Raw genomic sequence first — 11,935 nt, 5'->3', positions numbered from 1 at the left:
TTCATCCTTACAGATGTCCGACAGCACTTTATTGCTGACTGACAGAGTGGGAGCTTTCTTAGCAACTGATGAAATGCTAAATAAATGTGACTTTCTTTCTTTCTTTCATGTGTGGACAGTGAGTAAGTATTCTTTCTGTTTTGTTTTGTTTTTTAAACACGAACAAGAACCACAATATCAAAATGCTAAATATTAGATTACCGGACCACGATATGATGCTCTTATACCCATCAGCAATATACCTGCCGTTAAAAGTTTGCCATAAAAATGGAAACAAGGCTATTTTAACCAACCCAGAGCATGACTCCTGGCCACGCTCCTGACCTTCGTTGTGAATGCTGCGTAATAAATGAGGAGACACTCAAGAATAATGCCTCTTGGCTTCAGACTTCATGGCGAGGTTTTCAGTTCAGAAGGTGTTAAAAAGTCAGCTCCTCCAATTCAATGTACCAATTTTTTTTCCAACAATGGGATTTCTCTAGCCTTTCAATGAACTCCCCAGGAAGGAGAAGAGTCCATTCTTTGCTACTTTTGCTTGCTCCAGTTCTATTGAGAAATGTGTGCAATCTTACACGGTTCTGGATAATCAGGGCGCTGAGCTCCCTGTTTAATGGCAACACCTCCAGCCTGGCTGTCCTTTACTCCTCTCTAGCTACTAAAAACAAACTGTGACGGTTTTGTCTTTGTCCGCTTGCAAACGGGGAACGTAAAGAAGGAAGTTAGTCTATGCGAACTGCAGCGGTTCATGGAACCACGCTGTTATTATTGGATTCACATCACTAGGACCAAGAACGGGCGTGTTTCAAACAACAGCGGGAGGGTACAGCTTAACGCGGTAATGTGACTTTTATTTGAGTGTATTTTACGGCAGTTTCTACTTGAAACTTTCTAGTCGACCGTCTCGGTCTGTCGGTGTGTCTCTCCACTGAGCTGTTCCTGAGAGCGCCCCTGCAGGTTTGGAGCACTTCCGTTGTAGTGTCTGGTGGACGCACTGTTTTTTGTTTGCATGTGTTTTCTTGGTTTGCATCTGTGGTGTTTTGCATTGCTTCTCTGTTTGCAGCGCATTTGACGATTAAGTATATGAATTATGTCTTGCGGCGCGTGTTTGGCCCTTGTCGGCCACCGTAGGAGTCTTGTATGCACTTAAAAAAACGGGTAGATAGGGTTTGTATGCAGCTCCATAGAACACACGATATGTTTTAAACATATCCCTCGTGATCAACCCCACACAAAACATTTCCCATACTGGAGCTGTATCTTTGGAGTTGTACACATTGGCTATGAGACCTTCCTTGGGCAAACCTGGGTGCCTGATTGATGCTTGACTCCTTTTAAAATCAACTTACTTCTATAGAATCAAGTCTGCGTCAATGAGGATTCCTTCACCATCAACACAACACAACACTGCGGCCTGACAAACCACCACAGTCTCATCTGAACACGTGACAGGAGGCTGAAGGCATAACTTTTAGAATTTTGTGAGGCCGACCCACCCCTTAGTGAGATCTTAAAATGAGCTGTAATGTGAAAAACCTGTGAAGTCCTGAGTGGTGGTCCAGAGAGGATTTTGTCATCATCTGCAGCTGAGAGGGAGAGAGAGAGAGAGAGAGAGAGAGAGAGAACGTGAGAGTGAGAGAGACCCAATCTGACTATGCTCACGACCCCACACACACTACTCCTCTCTCTCACACTCTCTCTCTCACACACACACACTCTCTCTCTCTCGCTCTCTCCTACGGTGTCTCCCATCACTTCCCCTGGCTCACGCGCACCGTCCCCTCCAATGATCCCCCCGCGTCGCTCGCTCGCCTGCTCCGCCACAAAACTCCAACCCACTTTCTCTCCTTGATGGAGTTTGCTGAGAACGTCCCCGGCCCGCGCGAGAGCCGCTGTCAGTGACAGCTGCGCGAGGAAGAAGAAGGCGATCAGCCGGAGAGGGAGAGCGCAGTGAGGCGAATCACCCCAGGCAGGCGGAGCGGACGGCGCTGCTTCAGGTGACCGATCGAGGCGCGATGGAGGCGCGCGCCAAGTGCGACTAGCAAACGCCGCGTGGATTTAATCGACTTGCGTGGACCTCCAGTGTTGACCCCCACCACTGTGCGCGCGCGTCTTCTTGTTTTTTCTTCCTCAATTCTTTCGCCTTCGTCCCCTGACGGATTTTATCCCAGAACCATGAACGCGTCACCGCCGGACCGCAGGAAAAACGCACGCGAGCTGGCGCTCGAGATCGGCATCCGGGTTCTTCTTTTCGGAGTTTTTGTGTAAGTAGCCGAGTAGAGAGTTTCTTTCACCTGTGTGTGTGTGTGTGTGTGTGTGTGTGTGTGTGTGTGTGTGTGTGTGTGTGTGTTTCGCTCCGGTCTGGTCCACCGGTGTGCGGTGCGGTGCGTAGCCGCTCTCTGCAGCTGCTCTTCTCTCGCAACTCGCTGGATGCCCGCTGGCCACACACACACACACACACACACACACACACACACACACACAAACAAACACACAAACAAACACACACACACACACACACACACGCACACACACACACACACACACACACACACTGCGTTAACAGGTTGCAACACGCTGCAAAACAACTTCGCCAGACAAGTGAGAAATGAATCGTATTCATAAAATAAATCAATAAAAGCTTCATATGTGTTTGCGGAGAGAATGAAACACTTGCTATCACACAGTGGTTTTGTGTGAAGTCCCTCAACAACAGAGACCGTGATGCAAGCGGAGTCGAACACAGCGGCGGTGTGATATTTACCACTCTTTCCAAGAGCGTATATCTCACTCGCGACTGAAATGAATTATTAATTTCTCGTAGCCTCTGGGTTTTTTTTTGTCCTTTTTTGCGTCATGGTTGTGGCGCTGCTTGTTTGTTTTATATCCTCGCCTGATGCAGCCTTATAACATATATTTCTCTGAGATGACTTTCTCTCCCCCTCCCTCGAAATATGGGCCACAAAAGGCTGTGAGCTCCTTTGATTTTGGGAGTGCGGCTATATGCTGCTTGTGCAACGTTACCATTATTATCTGTCCTTGGGCTCGGTGGTTGTGTTGAGCTGTCGTCCCTAGAAGGATTACACCCTCGTAAAAAGCCGACGGTGAGATGTTTGGGGAAGCTTGACAAAGCTTAAGTCGAGGGATTGGATCAGTCCGGCAGAGGTGCAGGGCGATCGAAAGTGTCTCATGATGTATCCGGTTTTAGTGATGCCGGCCCGGTTGGGTGCACCTTTTGGTGGCTTTTGTGAGTGTGAGTTTGCGCCCCCGAAGAAATGTTTCACACAGTATCATCAGCATTGTCAACATGTATGTCAACTGTCTGCACATGCTGGAGCTGTAGAGTCCCGGATTTTCCTCTTGCCACACACAGAAAAAAAAGAAAAAAGAAAAACATGAATGGTGGATAAAAACTTTGCGACTGGAAGAGGCCCCCCCCTGCTGGGTCAGCTTTGCTTACTGACTTCAAAAAATCCCAGCGCGGTGGAGAAAACATTCAATTAACCTTGTCTAGAAGTCAGGTTTTACTCCTCGCTGACCCGAAAAGCCTTCGACAAACACACCGTCTTTCTTCTCCGACTGAACACAACACGGCTCAGCTCCGTGAGCATTTCACTTCATCAGACCACATGCGCGGTTGCGATTAGATAGGAGCAACACTGGTGTGACAATGAGCAGCCATGTCTTTCAGAACTACGTTGCTGCCTAATTAAATTTGGGAGATAGCAAAAATAAAAAGAATTCCCAGCGCCTCCGTGTCTGAGAATGCAGCCTTTCAGTTTTTGACGAGAGACAAGTATTCGTCTCCTGGCGACGGGAGTATTTCCGTGTGACACGATTCTTTGTGACTCCCGCAGTCATTGCTGTGTTGAAACTGCTTTTCCTCTGGTGGATCAAAGAGTGGTGCCCTCTGGCACTGCGTGGCAGCGGGTCCCTGTTCTTGTTTCACCTCGAGGTCTTTGACGAAGGCGGGGATAATTGGGGTCAAACAAAATCTGTTAGTTTCTTCTCTGGAGAAATAAGGGGCAGATTTTGGCTGCCGATGTCTTTGTGTAGCCTGTGATTGTGGCTCGGGAAGGTATCGGCGTTTGGGTCTCGGCGTGTTTGCTGAGATTTGGCAGCCTTCGTTTTTGTTTTGTTTTGAAACCTGCCTTCTCAGATAGGTTTGACCGTGGTGAATGTGACTCATTAAACGGGGACTCAGATTCGAGTCAGTTGTGTCTGTGTTTTTAGCAGAGTTCAGGAGGATCCGCTTTAGTTATCCCACCAGTAATTGGCTGGCATGTCAGCGCAGGGGTGATCCAACTGCTTTCCGCTGCCTGCCCGTTTCATTGACAATTAGGTTTCTCACCAGGGAAAAAATGGCACCAACAGTCTAATTTGCCTTAATATTACTTTGTAATTATGAACATGTACCAGGGGAGGTGAAGAGTGAATGAATTAACGCTTTAATTCCGGTGTGAATATCAACTTGGTGAGATTTCTTGAATCAATTGTCTCTCATACAACCTCAATTCTTTTTTTTTGTTTGTTATTATTCTAATAGAATTTTTTAATTTGACACCTCACACTACTCCATCCCTGCAAATGGCAGCTCACCCACACATTTAAAACACAGTAGAACGGCCAATAACCACTTAAACGTCTCACTGTTTTTCGGATATCACACCGTATTAAACACCTTTTACACCATATTCATATAAACGATGACCTGCGCCATGAATGTTCCTTTTTATTAGCCCGAACCTGCCAAGCAGCACGTCCACTTCAATAGAATAACTGATCTGAGTCAGGTTTGTGACGTACGGTTGACCCTGCGCAATCAAACTGCTAATGCCCGCAGCCAGCACGGCATGCTGAGTCCCACGCCTGCTGTGTGCGTGGAGCATAAAGTTTAATCTAAATGGAAATGGATCTTTGACATTTAACCGAAAACAAAAGCCGAAAAACTGTATGGCTGAAGGCTGAAGTTCTTTTTTTCCCTTCGCCCTCTCGGCGGTTAACCACTCAACACAGGAAGAGCGGATAATGAGACCGGTGCTATTTCCCTCTCCAAAGGCCAAACAAGCAAGAGCCAGAAATTATTTCTTCCTTGAGTGGTTGCCTGGTAAAGGCTGTGTCTTCCGTTTATCAAACAGAAGCGAAGCCAATTTTTCTTTTTTTTTTCTTTTTTTTTGGCTTAATAGTGAGTTTACATAAAGCCTCTTAATTGCTGCACTTTTTTTTATATTGCACTCACATTTTAATGTGTTCTTAAAACATACATACAGACATATTTATGGACATGTACCAACACTCAGACACAGGAGGAAAATTATACCGCTCCTTTCATTGAGGATAAAAGGCTGCAGTCAACTCAAGAAACACAAAAGATGAAAAAAAAAAAAAAACCCAAACAAATACAAAGTGTGTATCACATTCTATCATTTTGTCCAATTTAAGGGCAAGTAGTACCACTCTGGCAAGTCAGTACAGTCCAATAGTGTGTTCACATGTTTGGCTAGAGATCATTTTTTCAGTGAGTTAATAAGACAAAGCTGTTTATGTGATCGCACTTTGGGTGAAAATTGTGATTTTAACTGAACTGTCTGCCTGATAATAGAAGAAATGTGTATTTTGTAATATGCATATGCATTTGTATGGAAATCCATCACAATGTAGTACATTGTAATGTTACATAAAACAAGTTAAACATTGTGATACGACGAGAGGATCTGTGACTTTAAAGGATTATGTTAAGAGTTTTTGTCAGATGACAACACGGCCGCTAAATCAACAGCAGTCGTTCCAGGAAACAACGATATGCCGCATTTTATCCTCTTCTCCCAGAGGAGGGCTTAGGAGCAGTGCTGGGACACGGCCCAGAGGGTTGGCAAGTCTTAGAGGGTCCTGTCAGTGAGGAGACTGTTTGAGACTTAGCAGATTTTATAGCCTGCATGGAGCTTTCTGTGATCTGCTGGAAGGTGAGTGTTTCTTTTTCTGCTTCCCATCCACTTATTAACACAAAATAGTTATTTTTACACAGGAGTGGAAAAAGTTTTCACCCTTAAAATATTTAAATGGATCCCAATTATTTTCATTACTGTATCAAAGGCATGGAAAAAAAGTGGAAATTATATTTTGTTGTTTATTGTCAAAAAGACAAGAAAAGAAAACAAAATTCTTGTTGTTCTTGCACTGTCATACTGGATACGGAACATTGCACGTACAGCATGTGGGTAAATGCTGCTGACTGCACGGATATAAATTGCATTTGGAGACTTAAGACTTTTAATGCAATACATCACAAATGCATGAGGTGTCCAAAACCTTTTTTCCAACACTGTTGGAAAAAAACTAATTAAATCTTGCATTTTTTTTTTGCCCTTTTTTTCAAAATACATTTACCTCAGACCTCTGCTGTCTTTGAACTTTGACCATTAATCTCAGGTCAAAAGGGATACATATACTCAATCATTACTGCTTTGTGTGGCCAAATGCACTAATTTTGGCATTTAGTAGATTGGTCATTTACTTAAATTTGTAAGAGATTCATAACGCCACAACATTTGACTTATGTACAGTGAATCTAAAAGAATCGATTTTCTCAGTGAAATGTGAGAGCCACGATGAGGCACACTGGAACCGAACGTAACCTGATACCGATGGAGCCTTTTAATACAAAGGCCCCAGCACTGGCAGGCGCCGGCAGTAAAAAAAAATTGAGAAAGAGGAAGGGAACGCCTTGCAAGATTTACTGAAGCAGCCTGTGCCCTACGATGACCTTCAGTTTTACCTGACGAGAATTATGTGGCAAATATGCTGCAGCCGTGTCATTATGTCCTGTGTGATTAAGACGGTGTACTGACTTCATGCATTTTTTTAAATGTAGGTAGCTGACATTTGATGCTCTAAGTGTCAGGTCTTTTATTTAAGGGAACGTGATAAGAGAGTCACATTGATATTGAAGGCTTCAAAACACACGTGGACATAACTAGTTTCACTTCACATCTGAAAACTGTGACACATGGGGACTGAGAGTAAAGGTTTGCGCATGCAAATGGACGGACATGATGCCAATAGATTATTTAGCATGCGCAATGTGATTTACCAAAAGGGGAAAGTGTTTGCGTTGGCTGTTTTTACATCTATATTTAGCACAACTGAAAGGCAGGTATTTATATTTGCACTAAACATTGGTACCATGGGGGACAATTTAATGATCTGATTCAAAGCCATCTGTCATTAGCCATTTGAGGTTCTTTTATTTGTCAAATAGTCTGTCTTTCTATCTAGCTACACACACACACACACACACACACACACACACATGCATATGATCTCATGAGACCATATGCACATTTGCAATTAGATAGGAGCTACACTGGTGTAACAATGCACAGTGCACATATGGATGCATCCTTTGCCTTACATTACATGCAATCGTTAGTCCAGATACATCGCTGACCAGATGGCGATGACAATGGCAGGACTTCAGTGTCCCTTGTGAACGTGCACGGCAAAGATGACGCAGCACTTCCTGTGCTACTGTACAATCCTAAAGAACAATTCTATGGCTGCAAGTTTTGATTTTTCACTTGCAGTCACTCTGCTTTCCAATATTCCCTTTGATGGAAGCCAGTAGGGCATGCAAATCCCTTATTTAAAAAGGCTGAGCTTCAACACTTTAGCAATGTTTTAAAGTTTGCACTTGCAATCTCAGTGGATTGCCCACTTTATGTAAACATATACAACACAACATCTGTCTAGTGTGTTCAATTGCTTTAGTTTGTGTTTTTTGTTTTGTAGATCTTACAAAAAATGAGGCCCATCATGAATAAAGACAGACAGGAAATAGCAATGGAAAAGAGTTTTGGATGTTTTTTGGTTTGTTTGTTTTCCTGCAAAAGCACATAAAACACATCTGGTTCAATTTAACTCCAAAAAGAACATACATTGTGGTACTTCATTCTGAAGTCGAGGAATTTAATTGTATTTTGGGTGTTGGTTCTAAAATGTGGCTTCTAATTGACAGTGACCCCGAAGAAAAAGGAGCAGATTCAGGTAAGAGCACGACTTAAACCATGGACACGTAACAATGTTCACACAAAGTTAGAAGACAGAATGAAAAGATTGAATGGAAACTTGGATTTGGACTTGAACCAGCTTGCAATTATTTCTCTGATGAAATTTTACCGCAGACCATTTTGGATTGTGGCACCCAAAGAGCTATTCATCCATTTATCCATCCCCAAGAGACCTGGTCAGAGGTGTTTGAAGAAAGATTTTGAAACTCTGTGTGCGCTTTTGGCTGAAAAGAAGCCCCAAACATTTGATCTGCACCCACGCAGGGTGTGCATTTCCATGATGTAAACCACATCTTTCAACAGTCAACACAAATGTGAGCAACAATGAATACAGCCTTTTCATTTTAGTTTGTCTCAGGAGACCCCTTCAGCTACTGAATCTGACTTTGGGTTGCCTCAGACTTCTGTGTTCCTAACACTAGAAATTAAGACATTAACCAGTAGAGAGATAGATTAACAAGACAGAAACTGGATAGCTTTTAAATGAGAAATAGAAAATACAGCCTGTAAGAGAACGCTAAATAATAAATTAAGGTGTAGCTTTATCGTCTTGTTGGCTTGTGGGACCCCGGTCATTCACCCATTACTGAACACTAATGATCATTGACTGACTGACCAATTAATTGGAGCATCCGTGATAAAGTATTGTCTGTTTGACAGCACACCTGGCTATGCATCTCACTTTGCCAGTCAGGGCCTGGTGTGAAAAACTAAAAGAAACACTTAGCTCTTCGCCCAGCATCGTGATTTATGCAGAATCTCTGTCACAACAGAACTAATTCTAAGTGACAGTTTCACTAATGACACAGATTAAAGCCAATGTGAGAACAAAAGTAGAGGAGAAATATACAATTTGACAGTGGTGTTCAGCGTGCCATCTCTTGTCAGACTGAAGCAGTGTGTCGCACCGTGCTGTCCTACTGGGTGAGTTCTGATATTTGTCATTCTATTGCTGTACAGTGCTTGCAGGCAGGCATTGCTTTGTCAAACAGTCCGTCCTTGCGAATTCCCAACCTCTTGTTGTGTCTGCATTGTTTACTTTTTACTTTGCAGGCAGCGCCATGCTATTATTTATGTGACAAGACTTACAAGTGTTCATTGCAAATAGTCCCCAATCGTTTAAAACGGTATCACTTCACACACTTGTGAGTCATGACTCTTTGTCCCTATCAACCTGCTAATTGACTCGTCACTGCTGCTGCAAACTGCTAAGTGTAGCCCAGACAACATGTCACAAACTGTGTGACCGCTATTCTAACTGAACTGCAACAGCTCTGGCCTCCTCTTTCAACTCAGCTCTCCCTTCCCCTGCCTGCTATGAGGCTGAGCTGTTAATGAGCAAAACACAGAGTGGCTCAAAGTAGCCCGTTTCAGACTTAGAGTCAAAATGCTTTACCAGTCCCAGAAGGGCAATTCATTACTATCGTCAAACTAGCCATAATAAGAAAAGTATAATATGGTAAAAAAAAAAAAAAGAAAAAAGAAAAAAAAGAATAGAGTTAAATAATAGTTAACAGTCAACAGTCAAGTATCATCACATCAACAACGACCACATCCAGTGACAGCTCTGCAGAGTCGGATGCAAAATTGTCCACAGCCCACTCTGCATTTGTGTATTTAGCAGAAGGAATAGCACAAAGTGAACAAATCACTTACTTCAGAAACAGAGCGAAAAATAAATATTTCATTCTTGAGAATAGCTGGCCTTTTGTTTATTTCACAATGAAACTGATAACATTCACGTTTTCAGTTCGTAGTTTAACGATATGAAACTTGTGTGTGCACATGAATTCCTGCACACGACTCAATTGACTAAAAATAATACTTTAAAAAAATGGAAAAAAGATTATCTACGGTGAATGACTGAAAACTGGAGTTAATTAGTATCACTGGACTTTTAGAAGCTTTTGAAGGTTTACTGAAGAATTTAATCAGCGGTCTCATTAAAGCAACTAACCAACTTTGAAACCATCATTAAGAGATTTTTAGACGCCTCGCTTGTATTGTACCTGCAACTTTGGTCGTACAAAACACGGTGAAAACAAGCAGGGTCTCCATGCAAAGAAAGAAAGGAAAACCTGATAGCAATCGTGATCAAGCTGAGCTGGGGAAGAGGATGAGAAACAACAAAAGGAGGACAGTGTGCATCTGCAAACTCGGCATGCGGCAGACGTAACCGCGGCACCCGCTGAGAGCAGAGGCTGCTGACTATCACAGCAAAAGCAGGAATTCCCTGACACCTCAGTCTGTCGTCGCTGCGAGCTGCTGTGGCATTTCAATCTGCGCAATCGTTTGATCTGCTCATTATGCTTGCTGTCCCTGCTGTCATCTACCCAACCCCATCTATTAATCCCTCCACGGGCATCTGATCCCTCCGTTACACTCTGTCCTTTTTGTGCTTTGCCGTTAAGGGGATGTTTTAGTGGACAATCAGCTGCGTCAGGTAGAAAGAATGGAAAAAGAACTAAAGAATAAGTACATTGATTACCTCATGAAGTCATTTAGAAGCTCTTTAAATATCTAGATTTTGCTATTTACTGATCCATCAATTAGGTTTTTGTAATAAATACCTGCAAATTTCTGGCATTGTCCTTAAAGTTCTGTCATTTTGACATTAGTTGTGTTGTGGTTTCTGGAGATCTGGAAGGCACTCAATGCACTCACTGAAACAAATGCCAATGTCTTGTGTGTGTTTCACAGTACTCGATATTAGTCATTTCCGCTGCACGCCATAAGAATGGCGCTGTCAGATCACATGATCACAGCAAAATTGGAAGCGTACACTGGATCTGCTAACTGGAACAATGACAAGAACCGTGAATAAAGTCAAAGTCTGAACTTAATCCAACATTGCTTGGCTGTATTTTTATTGTTTATCTCAATGGTGGGCTTTAAGATGTAAATAGTTGGGTAAACTTCAATATTAATACATCCTGTTGATAAGTATGTCATGAAAAACGTTGTAACTGTTTTTGCTATTGAGTCTATGGACTTTTAACGGATGCTGTGTGTGTTTGATTTCCTGTTTGGAGTGATATTACCTACTGATCTACAATTGACGCAGAATCGGAGCGGAAAAAATTGACCCAGAGCGTATCTGAAGTGTGTGTCACACCTGTGCTGCTTGAGAGATGCTGCTGTTCCGCCTGCAGTGGAATCTGACAGATTGACTAGAATGGATTCTGTTTGCTCTCGAGCGTGCTTTGCTCCGATTCCACATGCGGTGAAATCCAAGCCCAACAGACCTCTTTGATAGGCGGCACAGCCGCTTTGCTCCAATGTGACTTCACAAGGAGGTCATGTTAAAAAAAAAACAGGATCCCTTTCAAGCCAGACACATGTCAGAAGCGTGAAGAAAAAGGGCGTGTCAGTGAAACATTATGCCAGGATGTGCTTCCTCTGAATTATTATTGGATTTTCGAACTGTCTGTCCAAATGAGCCCGTTAGTTCTTGACCTCTGTCAAATTCAAGGTCTCCTCTCACTCCAAATGAAATTATAAGAACGTGAAGGCATTACCTAAGCTTTAGTTGTGACGACGTCTCCTTGTGATAGGACACCTAGCACACCAGTGTTTTTTTTTTTTAATCTGAATCTTAGTAGATGGCCGACACGGTGGCGCAGTGGTTAGCGCTGTAGCCTCACAGCAAGAAGGTCGTGGGTTCGCTTCCGGGGCCTGGACCTGGGACCTTTCTGTGTGGAGTTTGCATGTTCTCCCTGTGTCTGCGTGGGTTCTCTCCGGGTTCTCCGGCTTCCTCCCACACTCCAAAAACATGCATGTGAGGTCAATTGAACACTCTAAATTGTCCGTAGGTGTGCATGTGAGTGTGAATGGTTGTCTGTCTCTATGTGGCCCTGCGATGAACTGGCGAC

The 11,935-nt window shown here is 43.3% G+C and overlaps 1 protein-coding gene across 3 annotated transcripts in view; it reads left to right on the top strand.

The window, feature by feature from the left end:
• The first annotated feature begins 1,976 nt into the window (after positions 1-1,976).
• Positions 1,977-11,935, top strand: part of plpp4 (phospholipid phosphatase 4) — a 59,527-nt gene continuing 49,568 nt past the window's right edge. For all 3 annotated transcript variants that reach the window (XM_076019055.1, XM_076019054.1, XM_076019056.1), the window contains exon 1: positions 1,977-2,261. In XM_076019055.1, coding sequence (XP_075875170.1) covers positions 2,173-2,261 — 89 coding nt within the window. In that variant the 5' untranslated portion in view covers positions 1,977-2,172. The remainder of the gene's footprint in view (positions 2,262-11,935) is intronic.

This window comes from Nelusetta ayraudi, unplaced genomic scaffold (genome assembly GCF_046127955.1).
Source record: "Nelusetta ayraudi isolate G7.1 ecotype Tasmania unplaced genomic scaffold, CSIRO-AGI_Nayr_v1 ptg000008l, whole genome shotgun sequence".
Classification (NCBI taxonomy): Eukaryota; Metazoa; Chordata; class Actinopteri; order Tetraodontiformes; family Monacanthidae; genus Nelusetta; species Nelusetta ayraudi.
Note: the sequence above shows the minus strand (reverse complement) of the source record. Positions and strands in the feature narration are given on the sequence as shown.